The 27802-nt window shown below is 40.2% G+C and overlaps 1 protein-coding gene across 3 annotated transcripts; it reads right to left on the bottom strand.

Annotated features, from left to right (window-relative positions):
* On the bottom strand, nt 1-27802 carry pou6f1 (POU class 6 homeobox 1). Of its 3 annotated transcripts, none has more exons than XM_060894323.1 (11): nt 27423-27802; nt 26495-26617; nt 9122-9305; nt 8906-9015; nt 8480-8705; nt 5077-5288; nt 4698-4820; nt 4197-4436; nt 3930-4056; nt 3045-3213; nt 1-2911 (listed from the first exon to the last, which is right to left on the bottom strand). In XM_060894323.1, exons 2-11 carry the CDS (start codon nt 26549-26551, stop codon nt 2566-2568), a joined length of 1794 nt encoding a protein of 597 aa, XP_060750306.1. In that variant the 5' UTR covers nt 26552-26617; nt 27423-27802; the 3' UTR covers nt 1-2565. The 3 variants fall into 3 exon arrangements, with proteins under 3 accessions (XP_060750306.1, XP_060750307.1, XP_060750308.1); XM_060894325.1 differs by having other exon boundaries at nt 2748-2911; nt 3049-3213; XM_060894324.1 differs by lacking the exons at nt 26495-26617; nt 27423-27802 and having other exon boundaries at nt 8906-8941; nt 9122-9220.

Genomic DNA, 27802 nt, shown 5'->3' with positions numbered 1-27802 from the left:
TTTCAGTAGTGAAATGAGGTTTATTGGATTAACAGAAAGTGCACAATATGCATCAAAATGAAATTAGACAGGTGCATAAATTTGGGCACCCTTGCCGTTTTGTTGATTTGAATACCTCTAACTAATTAGCACTGATGAATTGGAACACACAATTGGTTTGGTGAGCTCATTAAGCCTTGAACTTCATAGACAGGTGCAGCCAATCATGAGAAAAGGTATTTAAGGTGGCCAATTGAAAGTTGTTGTTCTCTTTAGCCCTATTCGGACGGGATTAGTTTTACGTGGGGACGTGGAGTAATGCAATTTTACCTCAGAACGTCTGTAATATTAATTGGCCAATTCACACAGGACAAGATATCTCAGTAAAACTAGCAGAAGTGGAAGGGGTAACTTGCTTTACGCACCACAGTAACCTCCTTGTCGTCATGTGCGTATGACGTTGCTTCCTGTTATCACGTGTTATCCATGCTTGCAAAACGCGCCAAAAACTACTTTTAAACAGGAAATGACAGAATTTTACCATACATATTTACAGCGGGTCTATTCAGACGGGATTAGTATTACCTGAGGTAATTTTTCCGGACCTTTTTACAGAAGGTAAAAGTCGCCGTAATCTTTACTGACATTGTCCCTAATGATTACCGAGATGGCACATTCGGACAGGACTAAAATCACAGAGAAGCTCTGGTAATAATTACTTTACCCCCACGTAAAACTAATCCCATCCGAATAGGGCTTTAGACTCTCTTCTGAAGAGTGGCAACATGGAGGCCAACTCTCAGATAACTTGAAAACAAAGATTGTTTAACATTATGGTTTAGGGGAAAGCTAAAAAAAATTATCACAGAGACATAAGCTGTCAGTGTCCACTGTGAGGAACATAGTGAGGAAATGGAAGACCACAGTTCTTGTTAAGGCCAGAAGTGGCAGGCCACGTAAAATATTGGAGAGGCAAAGGCGAAGGATGGTGAGAACGGTCAAAAACATCCCACAGACCACCTCCAAAGACCTACAGCATCAACTTGCAAACACTCAAATATTTATAAATGAAAATCATGGAAACCGTCAGGGGTTTTAACTTTTGCATACAACTGTATGTTCTTGTTCAGTGGTTGTCATGAACATTGACATTACTGAACACAAGTGTGGCCTGTAGGTTCTTTGATTCTACCCTGTGGCTCTTTTTGACTTCCCAGAATATTATTTGTTGTTTCCTTGGAGTGATCTTTGCTGAATAACTACTCTTGGGAGAGTAACAGTGGTGCTCAATTACATCCTTTGTAAATTATCTGCCTCACAGTGGACTGGTGGAGGTCAAAATCTTTAGAAATGTTTTTTGGCAGTCCTCAGTAATCTCCATTAATCAGGACATAGCACACTTCCTTAAACCTGTGCGGTGAAGACCTGATTTTGATAGTGAAAATGTTTGTCCTTGAAACACAGGCATTCTAAATTCAGACCTGACTTCCGTTAAATTAATTAGTACACCTAGAGTCTTTTGCATCATTTGTTTAATTGGGTTGTCTTTATCTAGTATTAATTAGTTCTGATTTAACATTGCACTGTATATATCATATGGCACACAAAAACAGAGGAAGGGGGAAGAATTAAACAGAAAATCAAGCAAGGTTTTTGAAATAAAATCATTAAATATATGCAGTCAGCACCTCATCTGTATGTAAAGCTGAAATCTGAAATAAGTCATTCAATTGAGCAGTCAAAAAGGGGAGGAAAATATTTGGGATTCCCTGTCCTATACCCAATCCCACTGTATCTCTACCTGAGCTAGAAGTTTGCATTTGAAAAAGTATTTCCTTTAATATACAAACTTACCATTTTTCTGTAGTAACAGTAGTAACAGCAAATGAAGAATGCAGTTTCTCTTAGGTCGTTTACTGAAGCTAAATATTTTAGACTTAATGAAGTCTTATTTAAATGAATAGACATCAGTATGCATCAATATCTTACCAATGTTCAACACCAAAACAGACAGGAAAGTCCACAATACTACGACTGCCTTGACTTTCTTATACATAATATAGAAGAATCATGGACATTTAGAATTTCTTCAAAGAGGTTGGCTGTCGAAAACCAGAAAGAAGCAGAAAGCTAAAACAAAGCACTTAATGTTACATTCCCAACAAACTTACATTTTTCTGGAAGTCAGTTTTCTTCTAGATATCAGTTAGACCCCTGGGCCTACACAATCCACTTAAATTCAGTTACAACTGTAAATTCTATGGCACAAGATATGAAATGTGAAAAAAGTTACATTAAATATGAAAAAGCAAATGTATTATGTTTTAGGGATTTTGCCACTACTGCTATTTAATGTTATGAAAATCTTTATAATTTATTTGTTCTATACTTGTGGTGTTGTCTTAAGTTCACATGCAGATTTAACAAAAACATTCATGAATGTAGCACACTGATTTTTTGTGCAATTTAATGTGAAAATCAACTTATAGGCTTGGAGGCTCCTCAAAAAAGATGCATCTTTAACATATCACAGTACCAATATCCATGCATATATCTCATTGTCCTTCCAGGCTTCTATTGTAAACTCTACTGTACTTGAAACACATTGATCTTGCTGGTGTTTTTCAGAGTCTGTCTGCGATTACAAAACCAAACTCGTACAACCTCCCTGTCATAATTTAGTTCCTTGGCAATTTCTGTGATCTCCTGCCCAGTCGGAAGTGCATTTTTCTCAAAATAGCTGTTCAGGACCTCAATGGCTTGTGGTGTGAAACTGGTGCGGCGTTTGCGTTTCTTGGATGGCTCGCCTCCCACAAATTCCATTAGGTTTTGCTGTCCCTTCTGGTTCCAGAGCTCTGCTTCAGCAAGCCAACGCTCTAGAACCGGTTTTAGCTTCTGGGCACTCTTAGGTGTTATATCAAGCTTCTCAAACCTGAAATGGGCCAGATCTTAAAATGCTTCAGGTTTTTAAGAGGCATCATGTATAATTAATATAATAGAATATAGAGAATGAATAGATTAAGAGGGAGCAATAATGCAAGATAAATAAAATTTAAAAAACTGACCTACAAATTGCAGACTGACTGTAAGCTGGTCCTTCAGTAGCCGTAAGAGCTTGACCTACTTGTGTTTGCGTCAGCCCCAGCGAAAGCCGTCGTATCTTAAAGTTTTTGGCAAATTCACGGATCTCCTCCAGATTAATGCCCTCTTCTTCAGTTACCCCAGACTGTGGCTCTAAATATATCAGAGTCGAAAGGTTTTAACACCCATAAGTAACGTTCATTGGTACACAAAACAAACCCATAACATTTTAGTTATTTATTTATTTAGTCAGCATAAACATTTTCAGTTAATAATACGATCTTGGTTATTTCTCTATGCTTACAGTTTTTAAATATTCCACAATAAAGAATACAGTATATACAATGGATATCAAATATCAAGATGAAATGTCAAGAATTAATAACAAAATTATAAAACACAAAATAAAAACAACCAAAAACATTGAGGATTAATATACAAAGAAAAAAAATCATTCATTTAAAAAGAAATTGCTTAGGAAGGCACAGCTTTCCTATGAACCTGTCACAGCATCTCACTCATAGTACTATTTAAACCAGACAGTAGAGATTTGACCTAGATCAAGAAACAACGTTTGCATTTCTTGGACGCCTCTCCTCCCACGAATTCCATTTCTGGCCATTATGGTTCCAGAGGTCTGCAAGCCTACCTGCTCTAGAACCTCTAATTAATATAATGAGATAGAGAATAAATAGAAACTGTCAGAGTATAGACATACAATGGCTCACTACCACCTGCCACTCAGGTTTCTACTCTTCATGGGCATTCTTAAAAATGTGCCATACAAGGAAGCACATAGAGGTGTCCACATACATGTCTGATACCCATTGTACACAATTTTGATTAAAAATGAAAGAGTGTAAACATACTGTTGACGAGTTGGCTGACTGTGGGCATTTCTGCACAGGCAACAGGAATCGATGAGGAGGTTGATTTCCCTGTGGAGGGCTGTGGGGCAATCATGACTGGAGACTGGTTTACTGTTACAGTGGGAGCCTAAATTGCAGATTACAATAGCCACATTACTTAAAACATATAACTGAAAACTGTGTAAAAAATGTGCCTCCACAAATAATTAGTAATTTAATAGCAATTTAATGCACAAAGTAATTTAATAGTAAATCAATGCATCACACCTGTGTGTTAAACTTGGAATGTGACAGAGTAGTTTTAGTTAAGTCTGTGGAGCTTGGGGATGTACTGAATGGAGAAGCACCAGGGTTGCTCCCAATAGTGGCAATTATCTGGCCCTGGGAGTTCAGCAGCAGCTGAGGAGTCACAGTCTGCACCTGAAGACCCTGAGCTGGTGGTGAATGTGTTGAAGAGACTCCTATCAAAGATGCAGGGTTCACCAGCAGAGGCAAAGTGCCCATCATCTACAGATAACATAATAAACTACATAAGAAAAATTCCACATGCCTATTTCTTCTATTTGAATTATTTTTATTAAAAATGCAAAAGAATGCAAATTAAACCAGCTACAGCAATGATATTTCAAGACTGCAAAATGTAATTAGCAAATTAAAATCAGTCTTTGGGAGAGTTTAAAAAGCTGCTGCACTAATCCATAACTCAATAATTATTCTAAATCCAAAACATAGGTTTAAATTTGTTACATATAATCATAGTTCTCTCACCTGGCCCTGTGCGTTGGTGAATATCTGACTGGTTAGTCCTGTCACATTGGTGTTCGTGATGATTGGAGTTGTAGTCAGAGAACTGATGAACTGTTGCTGACCACCCAAAGATGCAGGACTGATCTGATACATAGGTATATAATCTAATATTATATTTAATTAATAAATGCTCCACAAATTTACCAAATACTGTACATCTAAACCACAGAAACATGGAAACCTGTATTTAGCATTTAGACTAGTAGATATAACATTATATAGGCATTATTACACATGAATGAATGACTCCTTTAACTGACTGCTTTAATTTTCAACCTGAATTTATTAAAAAACAAAACAAAACAACTACTGATTAATTTGTGTACTGTCACTAACTCACAATAGCAGGGTTGATGGTTAGGCCTGTGGTCTGAAGTGTTGCAACTGATGCACTAGGCTCAGTCACCTTGTGCATGACAGAAGCTACAGCAGCAGTGCTGGCGGGAGCAGCCTGTGTCTGCTGCACTGACTGTATTGTAGCTGTCTGAGGCTGTAGGAGTGCTTGTGTAGGTGCCTGAAGCTGAGGCTGGACTGTGTTCAGAACAGTGGCAGCTACGGGGAGAGAAGATATAAAGTACAAATCATTCATGAAAAAGCCACAAATCAAGCTGAACAAATCCCTGCCACTCAGTATCAATGTCACGGTCAGCGCACCACACACCGCCTGAACGTCAACGCAGAGAAGCGTCTCCGGAGTATTAACTCGCTTCCGGACTACACTCCCCAACATCCATCACCAACAATGATTACACAGTCACCTGTTCCTCATCACCGCTCGCTCCTTAAGCTGCACTTGAACTTCACACCGGTCATTCAGTCATTCTGAGCTTGAACTTCACATACAGTCATTCTGAGTGTTTCTGATTATTGACCTTTCTGATTGTTTGCTGCCTGTCCCGACCTTCTGCCTGTTTACCGTTGCCGTTCTCTGTCTACCCTCTGATGTCCATGTTTGCCTGCTCTGACCCTGCTTGTCTGACTTTGTGTGTGTATTCATTAAAAATGCTGCAAATGGATCCTTAGCCTTACGATGCCTCATTACAATCAAACCTTGAACAAAGAAAGAATCTGTAGGTAAAATCTGCTTGTATATATTATCATCTCTGCAGGTTCAAAAGATTATTTCCTACAGGAAAATGTTTTTTCCCCATTTTAATTTCATTTTCATGATAACACAATTGACTTGCAATTGTTCTTATGATCAGATCATGACTGTTATCTTACTATTCATGTTTTTTTGTTAGTGTTTATGTTTATTTGCATTTATTTTGAAATGGTCATGGGATGACACATTTACTTGTTCACCTAATGCAAGCAGTACTTATACAGTAAAGATATTTGGTTTTAAGATCAACATGAGACATTAAATCAGAAATTCAGCTTTGTGGTGAAAGCTGAATCTAGGTGAAAAACCTGGAACAAAGCACCATTTGTTTGAACCAACCCATTCTACAAGTGATCAAAATATGACAGACAAATATGAACATGTGACTGCTTGTTGCCCAGGTGTGCCTACAAGATTGACTGTTTAAAAAACTAATACATTTGAATGTCTACTCTTTGTCTAAGCAGTGCGTTACAGATGTATGTCAAAAATTAGAATATCAAGGAAACATTAATTTTCAAACATTTAAACATGGAAGCTTTCATATATTGTGGATTTATTACACATGAACTAAAAAAAAATCCAGCATCTCCCAATATTAGAATATTTCATAAGATAATCAAAGAAATTATTTATAATACAGAAAAGTCAAAACATCTGATTAAAGCATGTTCTTTTATGCACTTAATATATGGTTGGGGCCAAATTACTTGTTGCACAAATTACTGGGCCAATGCAGCTCATCTATATTGCGTGGTCTGGTGTCTCTCATCTTCCTCTTGACAAAACCCCATAGATTATCTATACAGTTCAGGTCAGGTGAGTTGGCCAGCCAGTCAAGCACAGTAATGCCATGGTCAGTAAACCAGTTCTGAGTAGTTTTGGCATGGTAGGCAGAGGCCAAGTTCTGCTGGAAAAGGAAATCAGCATCACTATAAAGCTTGTGGACCAACACAATCAGATTATATGACACCCCAAATCATCACTGACTGTGGACGCATCACACTAGACTTCAAGCAGGTTAGATTCTGTGTCTCTCCTCCCTTTCTCCAGACACTGGGATCTTGATTACCAACTGAATTGCAAAATTTACATTAATCTGAAAAGAGGACTTTGGCACACTGATGCTCCAGTACTTTGGAGCACTGATGCTTCAGCACTTCTCAGCCTAGGCAAGATGCTTCTGACATTGTCTCTGGTTCAGGAGTGGCTTGACACTAGGAATGGGACAATTGTAGCCCATTTTCTGGACACATCTGTGTGTGGTGGCTCTCAATGCACTGACTCCAGCCTCAGTCCACGTCGTTTGTAAATCTCCCCCCCGTTCTTAATTCGGCTTCGCCTCACAATCTTCTCAAGATTAAGGTCATCCCTGTTGCTTGTGCACCTTTTCCTATCACACTTTGTCCTTCCAGTCAACTTTCCATGAATATGCTTTGATACAGCACTCTATGAACAGCCAGCACTTTCAGCATTGATTTTCTGTGGCTTAACATGCTTATGGATGGTGTCAAAACCATGCAAACTGTGCAAATTTATTTTGCTGACTACCGAAGACATCTGTAATCACAACTTCAAACAATATGTTACTACAGGATTTGACAGTTCTTGACTGTGCTCAGCAAGCCTATTTTTTGTTTGAGAAATAGTTTGATTGAAAAAAACATGGATAAAAATGGTGATTTTGTCTGCTCCATATTTGGGCTAACTAGGTTATGATAAATCCTTATCAACCTCATGAAAATGAAAATAATGGGTTCATGGCTGGTGCTGTACTGACAAAGTTTTTCAGGCCAGTAATTTGGGGCCACCTTCTGTGTTTTACATGATTGGCAGTCCATTTTCCATCCTGTTCGATCTAAAGCCACCCTGTCTAGTTCTGATCTTACAACAATGCACAAATTGGATCTTTAAAACATTATGTCTACTTTATTTACAAAGTTACTATTCTTTCTTGCAACAGATTGAATCCAGACACTTTATTACCAAATGAGTTGGAAGTGGTTAAACAGGACTATGACTGTTTTTGACATTACAGTTAAACGATATGCAGACTTAACTGATAAACCTCACGTGGATGCTGACTTGTCTAAACTGGTGCATATGCTTTCTTTTTTCTCTTTTTCTTTGGACATTGTCTTTAGTACCTGGAAAAGTCTGGGTAAAGAAAGTAATTCCACAAACACACTCTATTTAAGATCAAGATGTATTTAATTAAAATAAGGTTTGTAAAAAGACCAAGCTTGAAGTTCCAATATATTCTTATTTACCTACTTAAATAAAAAATATAATATACATAAAAAAAATTTTCCTACTTACCTTGCATGACGCATCATATCTGGAACTTTCAAGCAGTTGCTTTCTCTAAAAGGACAGCATTTGCTCTCTCTAAAGAATCACAGACACTCCTATTCTCCCTCCATCTCTCCCTCCCTCCAAAGGATGTGCTTTCTCCCGTATCTCCTGTATCTTGCAGTCTCTTTGCCATTCACCCCAGTCCCATGTGTTCTCACATTTTTTAAACTTCTAGATTCATCCCAATAATATACATACATTACCTCTTTTAAAATGCTGCATTTTTGCTGAAATCACATCAAACATTAGAAGAAACTACTTCTAGTTCTAAACTGCCCCTTACCCTGCAGGCCAGCAAAAGGTAGTTTAATGAGCCCTCCAGTTGTGCCACCAGCCCCGAAACCTGGCAGAGTGGCTAGTGTGGTTGCCGGAAGGGTCAGTAGTGCCAGGCCATTTTGACCACCCACAGAGCCTGCCATATTTAGTGGAATCAGCAGAGGCTGGCTCAGAGTGCTTTGCTGGGCAATCATGCCAGTCATCAGAGTTGCAAGGCCATCCTGGGTCAGAACCTGAAACACAATATCACAATATGAAACAGGGATTTATTTTATCACAGACTTATACTCTGGTAGATGTTTTTATCTAAAGCATCCTACATGTCTTTTCATAATACTAAACAGCAAGAGCAACATTGGCCTTGTGTCAGTCCTGGGACTTCATCTACCTTAACTGCTGAGTTACAATCTGTATAGACTTATGTCTAGCTCACCTGTGGACAGGCCTGGATAGTGACAGGCATGCTGGTCTGGTGATGAGGCAAAGAGAGACTTATAGGAATTGCAACATTCTGAACAGAAGGGGCTGCAGCCTCATTAGAAACTGTAAAGATTAACATAAGAGATGTTCAAAGCACTGAGGGGCTGTAACCAGAACATCATGGAATAATTTGCACACATGTATATTCTGTTCCATTTTATTCTCTCACCTGTGGGGATGGTGCTGGTTGGTGTATGTCTATCCTGAGTGACCACCTCTGCTGGATCTAAAGCTTTTCCTCTCCCCTCTTCTGCTCCTGCTTCAGTTTTCACATGATTTCCTGGGGAGGGCACAGCTGCATCCACTTCAACCTCTAGAACTCGAATGGTCTCATGACTGGACATGACAATCACCTAAAGTCAAATGAGCAAAAAATGGATTAGGTTAGGACAATTGTGCAGTTGTGCTTATTTCTGTGGATTTCATGTGGAGAATTCTTATCATTACAGATATCTATAGGTAATATTAAAACTTGTATGATGTCGCCAACGAGCTAGTACATTTGAGATTAAGAATAGAAAGAAATGCCATAAAGCTCTTTTTGCTTTCTGAAGAATATTACATGCATATCATATTTTCATGAGCAGGGAATTTGAAGCTGCAGCATTCTAGCATCTTAAACCCTTCTAAAGCCAAAGGGTAAGCAGCTAAAGGAGCTTGGGAAGCCTCACCATATCCATTATATTTTTTTGTATTGGGGACAGGAATGAAAATGAAGCATGAGTATAGGCAGAGAAACATCTACAAGTTTAGCTCAACAGAGAAAGATTTTGATTTTTTAAAAATACTTTATTAGAACCATTTTCTATTGAGAAATAGAAAAATTGACAGTCACAGCTTGAAATTTATTGAATCTGTTTCTTTCTACTGAAGTAAATAGCCAGCTTTGGCTCTGGTCTTACAGTTGTGTCTATATTAAAATAATCTCTCCAAGGTGTGTCTGGTATATTTTTTAACTTTTCATGGTTTATCGCTTAGACACATAACATGTAAAGATTGCTATTTTCCAAGTCCAGAGATGTGGCAGACCCTTCCTTATCTGTTAGCCTATGTTTGATAAATAGTTTGGGAAAGGTGTCAGACTCATCAGGTGTTACAGTACCTGTCCATTGGACCACTTCCTTAGGTGTTCTATTTTTCTTTCTTAGTGCCTCCCAGACTTTTCTCCGAGCCTGCTCTACTATACAAATAGATTAAATTTGCAACATTTTTGCCAATCTCAAAGAGTTGTCCAAACTGCTCCCCACCAGTTGTACTAGGTTTTGTACCTTGATCACTTTCTTATCTAGTAAGACTTTCATTGGAAACGAAAGCTCTATTTCATGCACCCTTTAGAATTGCTTCCTTCAAAAGCCAGTATACAGATGTACCTAAGTCTGGTCTGCTTTATTCCATTGTGGCCCATACATTTAGAACACTTTTGAAAAAGATGGTATACAGTTCAAATTAAAAGCTGATATGTTAACATTAAAAAATTCCCTTCCAAGATTCATATTCCCCACCTTTCCAAGAATAAACTCTGCAACCTTTTTTCCATGTTACAATTGATGAACCATACAGCAAATTTTGTATAAACTGTAATCTAAAAGCTGCTTTTCTGCTCAATACATGAGTTACCCCTTGCAATTCTTCTTCTTTTGGTAGATATAGAACTATCTGAGGTAACCAGTGCAATCTGTCCCAAAATAAAGTTCTCTGTAACTTTTTTAAAAGGCCTTCTGAAGGCTTTAGATCTTTAGTATGTGCCCATGAGTATTGTCTTGCTTAATTGTGTTTAGATAGCCAGACATAAGTCTGAAAAATGCGTTTCATTAGTTTTTTTGAAGGCTCAATATTATTTCTATCAATGTCTTCTACAGTACAATTAAAGTCTCAGCTATTATTAAAATCTGAGTAAGCACATCCTGAGACTGCATTAGCTAATTTTTCTTTTAAAAATCTTTCTCTTGGTAGAACAGGTATATAAACATTGCACAGAACTACATTTGCTTTTTCATATTTTGAACATTTTAATTAAACGTCCTTCAACAATTTCATCATATGTTTAAAATTGTCCACAATTTCTTTGACAATTTGACAATTCACAATTAGCTATTCCTGAACTGAATAAGATTTTATGGCTGCAAATTATGTTTCCTTGCTATTGCCTTTGCCAGTTGACCTCTATATCTTTGGTCAAGCAATGTCAGTACAGTTTGTTCCTATGGTTTCATAAAAAAAAAACTTTTTATATACACTTTTTTATATACTTTGCGCCATTAAAATTCAAAGATGCAATCCTAAAGCTACTCATGAGAATTTGAATAGAAATATAAAACACTAGTATATCACACTTGGAATGCCTATTAATTTGCCATGTCATTACCATCTTGTGACTTCAGTCTTTGCATCTTTCTGAGTCGATAGACCGGTGTTTCCAGAATTCCATCCACTCCCAGGTGTCTCATCAAATCTTTTGCCAATTCTATAAATAGTAGCCAAATTTGGAAAGTAATCATCTACAATTACATCTCTTTTGCCTTTAAAAAAACCTGTGCACCTGCTCTAGACTATAGCCATTCTTTCACGAATCAGACGAATTTGTACGAATCAGAGGACAAATTTAAGTCTTCAGTGCAATTTTCCTTTCCAACCAATTTAGCAGACAATTTTTTTGCTTTTCCCGATTTTGTGTTTCATTTTGTTTTTCTTTGGTCTGTGGTATTTTAAACAAATTGCCATCTTACTGCACCCTAATACTGTCATCGCACAGTTCATGAATTTCTTTTCCAATTTAATGCATGTCTATACTGGACTGACTAACTTCAATATTTATTATACCTGCTAGCGATGAGCCCTCAACATTCCCCTGTAGCCTTTCAGTTTCCACCCCGACCTCAGTCACTATCGCTTCCTGCATTTCAGCGCTAACCTGAACCGCAGCCTTGTCCTAATTTTTATCCCTGGTCTGAGCCACTGTCTCATCACAAAAAACTACTCCCAGTACGACTGTCTTGTTGTACTTGGCTTCTCAGTGGTCCCCTTATAACCCTTTAATGTGGTCATCCTCTCCAGGAAGCTGAACACGTCTTTCCTGTCCACACTGAAAACTTTGTGTATTCTAATAGTTGTCTATTTTAAACTTTATTGCAATATTTCTTCCTCAATGATTTCCAGAAACATGTATAAATGCCTTCTGAACAAGACTACATGTTTCAGCTTTGGGGATTTGCACCCTGAAGGGATCATTTTAATAGCTGACAGAATTTAACCATGTCTAGACAAATATCTCTCTAGTACTTCATTGCTAATAAATGGGGGTTTTAGACAAGGTTATTTTTTTGCTAGACTAACTAAAGGGAAAATAATTGTTCGCTCATTTCTAAGTACGATTCCATGCTCCACAATTAGATTAACCTTATCCATTGAGTCTAGAAACATTATACCCAAACTATTCATCCTCAATGCAGCTCTTAAACTTTCATAACCAACTACTTCACCAACCACATGACTGCACTTTTCTACCGCAAAAGTCTATGCCTGTTAAAGCCTGTGCTCATGTTTTTGGCTGGAGCAACCTAGGCTGGTTTTCGCTGTTCACTTTAACCACAGCCCTCCCTCAGAAGACAACCAATACCACTCTAGTGATCAGTGTTGTTTAAAGTACTAGAGAGCAATACTTGAGTAAAAGTACAAGTATCGTACTAGAAAAAGACTTTGGTAGAAAAAAGTGAAAGTTACTTTTTAGAATATTACTCAAGTAAAAGTCTTAAAGTATCTGATATATACTGTACTTAAGTATTTGAAGTAAAAGTAAAAAGTAAAATTTCAGTGATTTTCGGCATAAGAGGCACTTCATCCGGTAGGAAGAATCTTTCATTCCAATGTACAGAAACAATTCTTGCAAATGGGGTGGCCAAGGCAACTTTAGGGGTCCACAGACTTATGACACAAATTACCCTAACATGGAGCATGGATGAATCCCATAATTGCTCAATAGAGGTAGAATATATCTCTCAATCTATTTTATAATATGTTATAATTTTATCTTGTGTATGTCACACATAAATCAACACCTAATTACATTACATCTAATTACACCGGCCACTTTATTAGGTACACCTGTACAACTGCTTGTTAACGCAAATTTCTAATCAGCCAATCACGTGGCAACAACCCAATGCATTTAGGCATGTAGACATGGTCAAGACGATCTGCTGCAGTTCAAACCGAGCATCAGAATGGGGAAGAAAGGTGATTTAAGTGACTTTGAACGTGGCATGGTTGTTGGTGCCAGACGGGCTGGTCTGAGTATTTCAGAAACTGCTGATCTACTGCGATTTTCACGCACAACCATCTCTAGGGTTAACAGAGAATGGTCCGAAAAAGAGAAAATATCCAGTGAGTGGCAGTTCTGTGGGTGCAAATGCCTTGTTCATGCCAGAGGTCAGAGGAGAATGATCAGACTGGTTTGAGCTGATAGAAAGGCAACAGTAACTCAAATAACAACTCGTTACAACTGAGGTATGCAGAAGAGCATCTCTGAACGCACAACACGTCGAACCTTGAGGCGGATGGGCTGCAGCAGCAGAAGACCACACCGGGTGCCACTCCTGACAGCTAAGAACAGGAAACTGAGGCTACAATTCGCACAGGCTCACCAAAATGTCATAAAGCGCGAATCATCTCAGACTGGTTTCTTGAACATGACAATGAGTTCACTGTACTCAAATGGCCTCCACAGTCACCAGATCTCAGTCCAATAGAGCACCTTTGGGATGTGGTGGAACGGGAGATTCGCATCATGGATGTGCAGCCGACAAATCTGCAGCAACTGCGTGATGCTATCATGTCAATATGGACCAAAATCTCTGAGGAATGTTTAATAAATGACTACTTTAATCACCGTTATGATATCTAACAGGCTGTCTGCAATTGCAGTAATCTTTTGAGTAACATTACCAGATACATAGTTTAATAACAACATTAAACACTGACAGCTGTAAAACTAGTTACCTCATATTAGCTAAACAGTTAAAGACTTACACACAGACACTGCACTGTATACGTGTATAACTAGCACAAATGTCAACATAATGTATATTATGGCTAAACTGGGGAACAAACCGATCTCTCTTGTCTGATTAATCTGATAATAGTGTCTAACGTCAATTTATATAGCGACACAACTTTCGAAATATTTTTCTGGAAAACTAAATCCTGATGTTTAATCTCAAAACTTACCGAAATGTGATGTTACAGTATTCTTCTCTACCTTTCAACTCTTAATTGTCATTGATTGATGGATTTGAAATGTTGAGCGGCGCCGTGACCAAATGTCAAACGAAGACTTCTTTTGATAGGTGAAATGAAATGTCAATCATCACCAAACTTCCAATGCTATCAAATAAAAATTTGGGGTGGCACCTGGGGTGGCCAATCAGATGTCAGGGATGTTCAGTGCCACCCCGGACACCCCTCTGGCTCCACCACTGCTCCTTTGACAACATTACGCTGAAATAGGGTGTGCAGAGCTGTGTAATGCAATCTAGGAGCAGTGATTCGCCAAACCTCCCTTATTGCAGTCGCACACATTTCTTCTGATTTTATTTTGTAGTAACGAGTAACAAAGATGCTTATTGGAAATATAGCGGAGTAAAAGTATACATTTTAACGAGGAAATGTAGTGGAGTAAAAGTGAAAGTTGACATAAATTTAAATAACGAAGTAAAGTACAGATCCTGTCCATCCTCATCACTCCCAATGCAAATCACAGCATCTTCAGATCTGCCACCTCCAGCACTGCCTCCTGTCTTTTAGTCAGCACCATTGTCTCCAAACCATACAACACAGCTGGTCTCACTAATGTTTTAGATTTTAGATAAACTTCTCACTCAGTTTTGTAGATTTTCATTTTCATTCTTGCAGACACTTTTCTATAGACACCTATCGCAAATCACTCCTGCCACACTTCTGCACCATCTACACCCAGCCTATATTTTCTTCTTCACTTCTCTATCCCCCTCCCCATAACTTTGGGCAGTGGACTCCAAATATTTAAACTCATCCACCTTCCTCGCCCCTTTCTCACCATTCCACTGTCCTTCCTCTCACTCATTCACCTGCATGTACTCCGTCTTGTTTCTAGTGACTTTCATTCCCCTTCTCTCTGTCGTATACCTCCACCTGTCCAGGATCATCTCAACTTCTTCCCTATTCTCATAACAGATCACAATATCCTACACAAACATCATAATCTATGGTGGCTCCTGTCTGATCTTATCTGTCCTTCTGTCCACCATTATTGAAAACACTAAGAGATGATCCTTTATGCAATCCCACTTACACCTTGAACCAGTCTGTCATTTCTACTGCGTACTGTACTGTACCTCACCACCGTCTTACTGTCTTCATACATATTCTGCACCACCCTCACATTTTTCTCTGCCACTCCTGACTTCCCCTAACAATACCACAACTCCTCCCTGTCATTTGCTTTTTCTAAATCCACAAATACACACTGCAACTCCTGACTTTTTCTGTACCTCTACTCTCAGCCTAATTATATTTTCCCGTACCTTCATGGTGTGGCTGACAATCTTTATGCCTCTGTATTTACTGCAGGTTTGCACATTTCCCCAATTCTTAAAAATCAGTACCAGTTCAATCCAAAACAACTTCTCATTTTCCAAGATTTTGTTAAAAAATCTGGTTAAGAAGTCCATTGCCATCTCTCCTAAACTTTTCCATGCCAACTGGAAACATGAAAAGAAGAGTAGATGCGGTATTTCAGAGGGAGTTGTAAGTGACTGGATTGATTTGTCATAGGATTTTAAAGGGGCTGATGTACCAGTGTTTTCTGATAGATTCTGCTAGGTCTGTTTTTCATTTATCCCCCTCTCTTATCTGGACGAGGTGGTAAGCATTCCTCAAATCCAACTTGGTTAAGAATTGTGCTTCCAAGAGTTGTTCCAGCACCACGGGAACGAGTGATAGAAGGTATAGGGAAATTGACAGTAATAGCATTTATACCCAATAATCAATGCCTAAGGCCTAACGTTCTTTTTTTTTTCAAAAAAGAAAAACCATGCAACGACAGGAGAATGGCCTGTGTTGGGGTAGTTTTATGGCCTGTCCGTCAGAATAACAAGATGGTGACATGGCAGTAGAACGCAGTGACCACTCCGGATACAATATGATGCTTATTAAGTTTTTTTAGCCCAACAATTCCTAGTACATGGACACCAGAGACAGTGGTGTTCATGTAAACAACTGTCAGAAGTTAATACAGTACAGAAATTGTGCAAGAACCAACCTTTACAATGATGCGTTGGAAAGGTTTCGCAACCTCGGCTTGCTGCAAAGACCTGGCCTCCAGTCCTTGGCGTTGCCTTATACCGAGGACCACAAGAGGGGATGGGTGTCCGTGCTAGGCTAAAAACAAACCCTAGCCAGCCGGCTCTCCCGTCCATTCTTTCAAATGTTTGGTCCTTGGACAATAAACTGGACTACATCCAACTCGAACGCTCTACACGACAAGAGTTTAGAAACTGCTGCGTCTTTGTTTTCACAGAGACATGGCTCAGCGACAGAGTTCCATTCAGCTAGATGGGCTCATCTTATTTTGTGCTGACAGGAATGTAGCTCTGTGCAGTAAGGCTTGCGGTGGTGGTGTGTATGTTTACATCAACACGGAATGGTCCAAGAACTCTTTGCTTATTTCTAGCTACTGTTTATCATCAGTGGAGTTTGTGACTGTTAGATGCAGGCCATTTTATATACCATGGTAATTCACCACAGTTTTCATTGTCGAGGTGTACATTCCCGCAGAGCTAATGCTAAAATGGCTCTGTGAACTTTATGGGGCTATTAACGATCTGTAGAATGTTCACCCCGACAAACTCTTTATCACCGCCGGAGATTTCAATCATGCAAATCTTAAATCAGTGCTCACTAAATTCCATCAGTATGTGGACTTTGCAACGAGAGGGAAAAACATGCTGGATCTTGTTTACACAAACATTCCTGGTGCATGTCGTGCGGAGCCTAGCCCCCACCCCGGCTACTCAGAACACATGTTACGAACTACAAGACAACTTTGCCTGCCTGTGATAGTGATGCCTCCCTCCCAGATGCTCTGAACGACTTCCGCGCTCAATTTAAGGTGCAGAACAACGTAGCGACAAGGAAGGCCATCCCTCCCCCCAATGATCAAGCACTCTGTCTATCCAAGGCTTTTGTGAGGAGAACTCTATGCAGAGTTAACCCACAGAAGGCTTATGTACCAGACAACATTCCTGGCAGGGTGCTCAGGGAATGTGCAGAACAGCGGATGTCTTCACTGGCATCTTCAACATTTCCCTGAGCAGCGCTGCTGTTTCTACCTGCCTCAAGACAATTAACCTGGATGCCTTAAGGCTTGCACACACCAGGACGATTATCACACGTTCTTATTGCCAGCATTTTTTAATTTTTTGACATTAATACCCAAGCGATTTCATTGGCAATGAGCCGAGTGAAAGTGCAAATTCACTCCCTTACATTAGATGGTGCTTAATGAAAAACAGAAACACCCTGGTACACAAGGTGGCACTGTGCAAATTGTGGAGTATTTTATACTCCCTCTTACTGAGATTTTTGTAGTCTCTATCGTATTTAATAAAGCTCTTTGTTTTCAGACGCCAATGGGACCAGCAGCTGTACATTCATCTTACCTCAATCCAAAAACCAAAAGAAACGAATTGGAATATGCTTGGTGTTTTACACATCACTGTGCACACTTACATTGGCACCCTTTGTTTAGTCTCAAGGCACGCGATAATTGTCCCGCGGTGTACGAGCCTTAAGGCAGAGTTAATAGCCCCTAAACTCTGGCAACTTGCCGACAAGAGCAGCATTCCTCTCCACCTCACATTTCTAACAGGTTTGCTCTTCTCAATGAAGCACCCGCTGAGAAACCAGAAAGAGCTCTGGTAATAGGAGACCCTACTGTATATTAAGGCCTTTAGGAACTCCAGCAGCACTGGTTAGGTGTGGAGCCAGGCCACTGGACATAGCATAACACAATCTTAGTGTCTAAGGAAAGCATAGGGAAGTGGAAACTTCTAAGGAGGTTTTCCATGTAGGAGCTAATGATATACATTCTCATAAGTCAGAGGATACTAAGAATAAAATTGTAGAGGTGTGTATCCCAATGCGATGATTGCAGCAGGTTGTGGTGGTTTAACTGCTGGATGATGTGCTCTGAAAACAGTGTGTTCTTCACAGATAATTAGAGCATTTTTTGAGGGCAAGGCTGGCCTGTTAGGATGGGACAATGTCCATCTCACTCAGGTGAGAGGAAGGTGCAGCATAGCACAGTTTAAGGACAGGCCTAGTTTATCTATGACAATCCAGAGACAGGGCCAGGGAGCAGATAAGCATGCTTATCGGACTGTCTGCTAGCTGCAATAAGTAATCACTCAGGGTTCAGAATAGAGTGTGTCTGTACCATAGAGTTAAAAAAATCTATAAAACACTTTGAAAATTTGTTTTAGTAATCTTATAAGCATAAAATTCTATCATAGAATAGAATGATAGTGCTTGTACAGCCAGTATCTTTGTTCTGAAGCTAGGACTGTAAAAGATCTATTGCATCTACAGCACTTATTGTTAATGAAATGATTACTGATCAGAAGTTTAGTGTTCTACTGTATACTTAACAGAATCATGTATTAAACCAAACAAGTTTAAACATTAAATAAAGCTTTTCTGCTCAGTTATCGTTATATATACACATCAGCCAAGTCAGTTCCACTAATTGTTACTTACAGACCTCCAGACAATATTCTGAATTCCTGTGTGAATTTGCAGATTTAATTTCAAACTTAGTTGTTTCTTTATACAAAGCATTAATTGTGGGAGACTTTAATATTAATTTTGAAGACACTCTGAGAACAGCAGTTTCCATCTTACTTTCACTAGGGGTTAATCAGAATGTAATAGGACCCACTCATAATGGAGGTCACAAGCTTGATCTCATGCTAACCTTTTTTTATATACAGAAATTATAGTCACACTGCCACAATCAGAAGCAATCTCAGACCATTATCTCCTTTTGTTTAAAATACGCCATTGATACGATATTTGCAATTTCCAATCTCACATTAATGTTAAACGTACATTTACACATGCTACTGCCTGTGATTTACCAACAGTCTCCCAGAATTATCATCCATGACTTGATCACCGTTTGACCCCACAGAACTTGATCAAGAAGACAGATTACTTAGAATCAGTGTTTTGCTACACCCTAGATATTGTCTCTCCACTTAAAAGTAAAGTAATTAAAGAGAAAAAACTTGCACCCTGGTACACTAACCACACATGAACCTTAAAAAAAATAAACTAGGAAAGTGGAGCATAAATGGCATCAAACTAAATTATCAGTAATTCAATTAGATTGGAAGGAGAGCCTTCTGAGGTACAAAAATTTCTTGGCTGCTAAATCAGTGTATCTCTCCATACTAACTGAAGATAAAAAATAATCCTGGCTAAATTTTTACTTAGTACTGTAGCAAAATTAACTAGGAATAAAAACACTGTAGAAAATTACCCCTATATATGCTACCCCTTTGTGCATTTGTGTGACATGCAGCTATATAAGTCAGATGAGTGACACCAGCTTAATAAGAATGTGCAAAGAACATTAGACAGTGGGTGCTATTTCCTCATGCTTAACACTGACAAGACAATAGTGCTTGTATTAGGACCACAGGCAGCCAGAAGTAAGGGTGTTTGTTCTATTTCATCATGTGCAGCAGTAAAAGACCTTGAAGTGATTATTGACTCTGGCTTCTCATTTGAAGCTCATGTAGATAATAACACTAGGATAGCATTCTTTAATCTCAGAACATTACTAAGAAAATAAATATGATTTCACTACATGATGCAAAAACAATACCACATGCTTTTGTTACTTCTAGGTTGGATTACTATAATGCTTTACTGTCTGGATGTTTCTGTAAGAGCATAAACAATTTCGAGTTAGTCCAGAATGCAGAAGCAAAGTCCTAACTAAAACCAGAAGATAGGAACGATCACCCCTATCTTAACCACACTGCATTGCCTGCCAGTCAAATTTTTCAATGACTATAAAATACTATTACTAACCTATGAAGCTCTTTTGGTTTTGTATAATCTGTCATGCCTACTTCGATCAAAAGTTGCAGGCTATTTGGTTGTACCTCAAGTACAAAAGAAGGCAGAGCTTTTTCTTACATGGCCCCACAATTATGGAACAGACTTCCAAATAATGTCTGGGACTCAGAGTCTCAGAGTGTAAATCCAGGCTGAAAAAACATTTGTTTAGTCTAGCTTTTTATTGATAGCTTTTATGAATAGATTTATGAATAGATTAAGGAGGGTTCTGGAGGGTTTATAGGCAGTGTTTGCTAAACTGGAATGTCTGGATGCTGTCACCTCTCCACCCTTGCAAGTCGCTCAGGTTTGCTGACTGTGGAGTGGTGGGATGCTTTATGTCCCAGGAAGCCCTCATGTTTGTGTCACCTTCTGACCCTCCCTTTTAGTTATGATGTTATAGCTATGATGATGAAGATATGATGTCTTGCCAGTGTCCTTTTCTGCACTTTGCACATAATGTACATTGTCCATCACATGATTACAACCGTAGCTATTAATAACCCCCATGCATTGACAGCCAGTGACTCACAGGATTGCTGTGGATGGGGCTGCCCTGTTCAACTTAATTAAATTGAATTGAATTGATTTAACTTTGGAGTAGTTGGATACTTTATGTCCCAGAAATCCCGCATATATCTGTGTCACGTTCTGGCTCTCCCATTTAGTTATGCTGTTATAGCAAGTCTAACTGGAGTCCCTGCCTGCACTTTGCACATAATGTACATTGTCTTTAACAATCACATGCTTACAAGCATGCCTAATAATTTTCTCTTTCTCTCTCTCTCTCGGTAACATTCGTGGATGTACACTGCCGATGGTGGTGATCAAACCCGGATCTCCACAGTAAGCTTGACTGCCCACAGTAGCGAATCAGGCCCAAATGCAGGATTCCAGTCCGTACACCATTTTATTAAAGGAAACGAGGAACAAAATAAAACTTACATTTAACATAACAAAACCTAAACATGAAAACCATAGGTAATAAACAAAACATAACCTGGACAAGACAACATTTTATGGCTCGCACATGACAGCATTAACAGATACAATAACAAGAGCAATGGCTCACAAAAACAAAGAGAACAAGACAGGCATATATAAGGCAACTAATCAAATAAACAAGGAACAGGTGAGATGGTGGGAACATAGGACAGGTAAGGGCATAGCATAGAAACAATAAGGTAGGTGATGAGAAATCACCTGACAGCCCCACTCTGGTGGTCTGGCAGGGAACTGTCCAAGCTCCTGACACTCTCTCTCTCTCTCTTTCTCTGTCAGCGACGTGGGGATAAAAACAGACCCAAATGCAGAATAGCATGAAATAAAAGGGTTTATTAAATAAAAGAAACAAAACCAGACATGACACAAGACATGACTAGAGATGACACACAGACGACAAGGATTCCGCGCTGCCATAGGCAACGCAGCACGGATAAATAGACATGACAATTAACACATGAGGAACAGGTGTGCAGAGACAGGGAGGAAGAGACAAGGGCGGGGCAGACACGTGAACACAGGACATAAACAAAAGCACGTGGCCAAATTCCGGGCTGGATCCTGACAGTACCCCCCCTTGAGGCGCGGCTCCCAACGTGCCAATCCCATATCAAACCATATCCGAGGGGAGTTACTCTAGTTACTCTCGCCTGCTGGGAGCAAGGCACACGGCGAGGCAGGTGGGGGGAGCAAGGCACACGGAGGCGCAGCCAGAGAGAGCTGAGCGACGTCCACAGCAGAGCAGAGGGGCCGAGTGACATCCACAGCCAAGCTGAAGGGCCGAGCGACGTCCAGAGCCGAGCTGAAGGGCCGAGCGACGTCCACAGCCGAGCTGAAGGGCCGAGCACAACCCCCAACACACCATGGCCAGACCCACGTCTCGAAAACCAGAGGGTGGGAGGGCGTGAAAAAAAAATCCTCTGCCATGGAGCAAAAAAAACTAAAATATCCCTGGGGCAAAATATGGGCCTGCAACACCCCCCGGAGACAGGAAGTGAGGCGGCTTCCTCCGTGGCAAACCAGGAAGTGAAGTGACGTCCCCCAATGGACAGGTGCGGGGCGATGTCGCAGGGCACAGAGAAAGAATAAAAAAACCAGAAGTAGAGCACCCTCCATCACCGGAACAGATGTCACCCCAAAAACACAAAAGTCCAGGGATAAACATGGCAGGAAAAACAGTCCAGAAAAAAAAAAAAATACTCCCACAGAGCCGGTCCAGGCTGAAGCTATCCTGCTGGGTCTTGGTCTAGCAGAATCCTTCAGTCAGCAACGAGGGGATAAAAACAGACCCAAATGCAGGATAGTGTAAAATACAAGGGTTTATTTTACACTATCCTGCACCATCCTTATAAATAAAAGAAACTAAACAGGGACACAAACAAAACCAGACACAAGACATGACTAGAGACGACACACAGACGACGGCTAAACAGACATGACAATTAACACATGAGGAATAGGTGTGCAGAGGAAGAGACAAGGGCGGGGCAGAAACATGAACACAGAACATAAACAAAAGCACAGAACATGAACAAAAGCCTACTAAGATGACGCCGGTGAGGTGGGCTGCCGTCACAACTGCTCCGGTTACACTTTTTTTGTTTATTTTATATATTTATTTATATAGATACCATTTTATTTATAGAAGATGGTCATCATTAGATATGACAGAGCCACTCATACTGTATCTATTGGTGTACAATACATTTACCCTTCGCCGGACCCCAGACCCATGCTGGCCAAGCGAGATCCTGAGGGGCAACAAAGGACGCGACCCGCATCGGCGTCCACGAGGGAAACGAGCCGGCATCAGGAACAGGTTAAGGGGACGCGCACACCGCGCTCCCTTACCTAGTATACTGTTAGCCAACGTCCAGTCTCTGGAAAACAAGCTCGACGACCTCAGGGCAAGGGTCAAGTTCCAGAGGGACATTCAGGACTGCAACCTTCTCTGATGCACTGAGACATGGCTGAACCCAGTGGTACCGGACTACCGGACCGAGTTTTTCTCGGTTTACCGCATGGACAGAACACTGGAGTCGGGGAAGTCAAGGGGAGATGGAGTGTGTCTGATGGTGAACAACCACTGGTGCGACAGCACGAGCATCGTTCCACTTTCACACTCCTGCACAGCAAATCTGGAGCTACTTCCTTGCCTTCTATCTACCTCATGAATTCAGCTCAGTCATAGTCAGTGCCATTTATATTCCACCTCAAGTGGACACAGACACTGAAGTATGAGACTTACATAAGACACTAACGCTACACTAAACACAGCTTCGGGACGCTGCACTCATTGTGGTGGGAGACTTTAACAGTGCCAACCTCAAGCGCGCACTACCGAACTTTCAGCAGCACATCACCTGCCCCACCAGGGGCGAAAGGACACTGGACCACTGCGACACACCATTTAAGAACAGCTACAAGGCACAATCACATCCACCGTTTGGTAAATCAGACCATACTGCCATCTTCCTCATGCCTGTTTACAAACAAAGGCTGAAACAGGAAGCTCCACTTAAGAGGGAGGTCACGCGCTGGACTGACCAATCAGTGGCTGCTCTGCAGGACACTTTGGATGACGCAGACTGGGACATGTTCAGGCGCAACTCTGATGACATCAACATGTTTACGGAAGCGGTTGTGGGATTCGTCGGGAAACTAGCGGATGATACCGTGCATAAAACCACCATCGGTTTCCCAACCAGAAGCCGTGGGTGGATAAAACCATCCGTGATGCTCTGAGATCCCGCTCCGCTGCCTACAACACGGGACTCGCCACCGGGGACATAGACGAGTACAAGGCTGCGTCTTACAGCGTGCGCAGAGCGGTGAAGGAAACAAAGTGGCGCTATGGGAGGAAACTAGTGTCACAGTTCCAACATGGTGGCTCTAGGAACCTGTGGCAGGGAGTAAGGAACATCATGGACTACAGAAAACACGCGCTTCTAGAGTGGGGAATGCGGATGCTTCTCTGGCAGATGAGCTAAACACCTTTTACGCTCGCTTCGAGGCTGCAACTAGCCACTCTAGTGGTGCTAGTGGCACAAACAGCATGCACACTAAGAGAGCTGGAGAGGTAAACACATTCACCATCTCGGAGCATGACGTAAGGAGGGCATTCAGGAGCGTGAACACCAGGAAGGCAGCAGTACCATCCGGCATAACAGGTCGGGTACTGAAAGCCTCTGCTGACCAGCTAGCACCGGTGTTCACTGAGATATTCAACCTCTCACTGGCACAGTCTATTGTCCCCTCATGCTTCAAACAGTCAACCATTGTTCCTGTCCCAAAGAAACCCCAGCCCGCCTGCCTCAATGACTACCACCCTGTAGCTCTGACCTCAGTGATGAAGTGCTCCGAGAGACTGGTCAGGGACTACATCACTGCATCACTACCAGACACACTGGATCCACTACAGTTCGGGTACCGACAGAACCACTTTACTGAGGACGCCATTGCTCATCATCTCCACACCACGATGAGCCACCTGGACTGCAGAAAAGGGAATTATACAAAAATGCTTTTTGTGGACTACAGTTCAGCGTTTAACACCATAATTCCCTCTACGCTCACCTCTAAGTTGGAGGTCCTGGGACTCAGCCTGCTGCTGTGTCAATGGATTTCCAACTTCCTGACAGACAGACCACAAGCCATACGGGTGTGCAAACACACCTCATCCACCCTCACCCTCAGCACTGGAGCTCCCCAGGGTTGTGTTCTGAGCCCCCTGCTGTACTCACTGTACACATATGACTGTGTGGCCACTTCCAACTCCACCACCATCATCAAGTTTGCTGACGACACTGTTGTGGTGATGTGGGGATGTGGTAGCCTAGTGGTTAAGGTGTTGGGCTACCAATTGGAAGGTTGTGAGTTCGATTCCTACATCCACCAAGCTGCCACTGCTGGGTCCCTGAACAAGGCCCTTAACCCTCAATTGCTCAGTTGTATAAAAATGAGATAAAAATGTACGTCGCTTTGGATAAGGGCGTCTGCTAAATGCTGTAAATGTAATATAATGTGGTGGGCCTGATCTCCAACAATGACGAGACTGCCTACCTACAGGAGACTAAAAACCTGGAGAGATGGTGCCAGGAGAACAATCTTCTCCTGAACGTCAATAGATCATATCAAAATCATCTTTTAATCTCAAATGTCTTCAGTGTAGATAAAAACAAAAAGTACTGCTTATCCAATAATGCATTTTGTATATTCATTGTGTTGTATGAGAAAAATGAAATTGATGAGCATAGAATACTAAACATACATCAAAAGTGTAATCAATACTGTGTACAGTGAGGATAAACATTTACATGTAAACATCAGAACTCCAAATGACTGTGATAAAGCCAGTAGCAGTCATATCTGATTAAAGACCTCATAAATAGTCCAGTAGAGCAGCATCTGAAATTTAGTGTCGAGGATAGGACGTACCCTTGCTACTATGGAAGTGGGTTGGTCATTTTGAGCAATTACCCACTCTGTACTCTTTTTGTCCTTGTCACTGTCAAGAGAAAAATTTCTCTCTATCTTTTTTAGAGTATTTAAACAGTGTTTGTTGTGTTGGTGCAGCCTTTGCCCAGGTCAATTAGAGTGAAATCACTGTATACTGTTGAGTGTTGAGTTTTACATGCTGTATCAATTTGATACTGTTGAACACAGCCTGTTGCTATGACCTTGTGAAATGCTCACAATGCAAACATTTGAACTAAAGTGGTTGTTTGACTGCTTTTATTTTCCAATTAATATTTTTCCACAAAAAGTCTATTTTAGCTGCATAGTCATGTCACAAAATTGTGCACTCCATGACACATGATGTAAAATAAAGGACCAGCATCAAACAGTTAAATGTCTTAATCAGCCACAGTACTTGGACAAAGGTCAGCTTGGTAATTAAAATTCAAATATTACTTGATAGTCCTAGTTTACCAGTTCAAAGAAACAGAAACACATTGTTTATATTACTAAGTGCTTTCCTGTTTAGTCCTAATTTGGGTAAATGTGAAGACTTATTTTTTTATTTAAAATGAAAACAATATCATAACGCTAAATGTTTTAGAATTATTTCTAGTCTTAATCCAATAATATTTGTAATGAATACGTGATGTACACAATACCCTAATTTGGTCCATATTTCTAAAATGAACTTACAGTTGGGGAAATATGCAAAAATATCCAAAATAAATGTTTAAATTCTTAACTCTGTGGGATTTAAATGATGGTGAAAATGTCCATTTAAAAATGCGAATGATGCATCACTAGAATTATTATATGATAATTATATTATACAAATTTTCTTCATGAACAATAAGCAAAACAAAACTGTATTGCAAAAACACAGGGTGTACATACATTCATCATTCAGCTTTAATAATAATACCTGCTCATTGACAGTAAGTGGTGCATCTTTTGCAGGAAGGTCTTCCGAATCCATCATTCAGTTTCATCCATAAGATCACAGGTTAGGCATGATGACCAAGGGGTGTTCTTCTTACAAGCCCACCTGAGGCAGGAATTGAGAGCATTAAGCAAGCTCATCCATATCAATGCTTGGCCCAAATTATTCGACTGCTTGCTAACTATTAATTACATGACGGGTCAGAAATACAACTTGTCCCATGTGCATTTAACAAAACCTTCACTGTCTATAACTTGGAATAAGACATTACAAAATGGTGGACTGAAATGTACAAATAATGTATCCATTCCAAGTTATTAAGTATTATAAAGACATTTTGTTATTAATTAATATAACGAGTGGCCTTATTTATAAAAAAAAAAACCATCACAGCATTGACAAGCACTGCGCATCCACAATTTCGTATAAGGAGGCCTATAATAGTCGTGGTTTAATATCGTCTATTATTAAAAAAAATAAATAAATAAAAGAAAAACAAAAAAGTGTGCGCGCGCGCCTGGGACTCTTTTTAAAAAATAGAAAAAAAAATGACAAGTTTCCCCGTTTACACTTAATGTCGGAGAAGATGTGACACTGAGAGCGGTCAATAAAATTCATCATCTGTCAAAACTTGAGGAGGTTCGGTTTTCTCTGCCTCCCACCCCACTCAAAAACCTCTCTAACCAGTGTTACACATGCATTTCTTTAAGATCCTGCCTCTTCAAATCATATTGTTCACACGCCAATCCTCTAGGGTGCATTTTGTGCATTTCCTTTCTCTTTATCATAAATATATAAATTATGCTAATTAAGACCATTGCATATTAACTCTAAACTCCGTTTCCAGTCACTACTTTGCTTCTTAAATGGGATAAAGCCATCTTCAAATGAAATTATGATCATAACTTACCGGAGGAATTACCGTTAAATTCTGCCTTTCACCTCCTTCAGCGCGCTTTGCCACAGTTTCTATTAGACATACATAATTAAAAATTCATCTCACAGCTTCCAGACGGACGCTATGGCTGCACACAAAAGGGGCATTTGCATTGATAAAGAGGCTCGGCGGCGCAATGTAGCTCGTTTACTAAATATTTAATGACGAGTATCCTCGTAAACTATAACTCAGGTGAACACAGTCCACCGAGATAAACTAAACGTAAGCGTTAGCTGCAAAGTCTCAACATTTTAACAGAATTGTAGTATTTTGCACTACGTCATGAACATAATTTATGCAGGCCGAGTGTTGCCATGAAAAAATGTCGCTGGCTCGATACCAAACGCGATGGC

Source organism: Tachysurus vachellii, chromosome 19 (assembly GCF_030014155.1).
Source record: "Tachysurus vachellii isolate PV-2020 chromosome 19, HZAU_Pvac_v1, whole genome shotgun sequence".
Lineage (NCBI taxonomy): Eukaryota > Metazoa > Chordata > Actinopteri > Siluriformes > Bagridae > Tachysurus > Tachysurus vachellii.
This window is presented reverse-complemented; position numbering and strand designations above follow the sequence as displayed.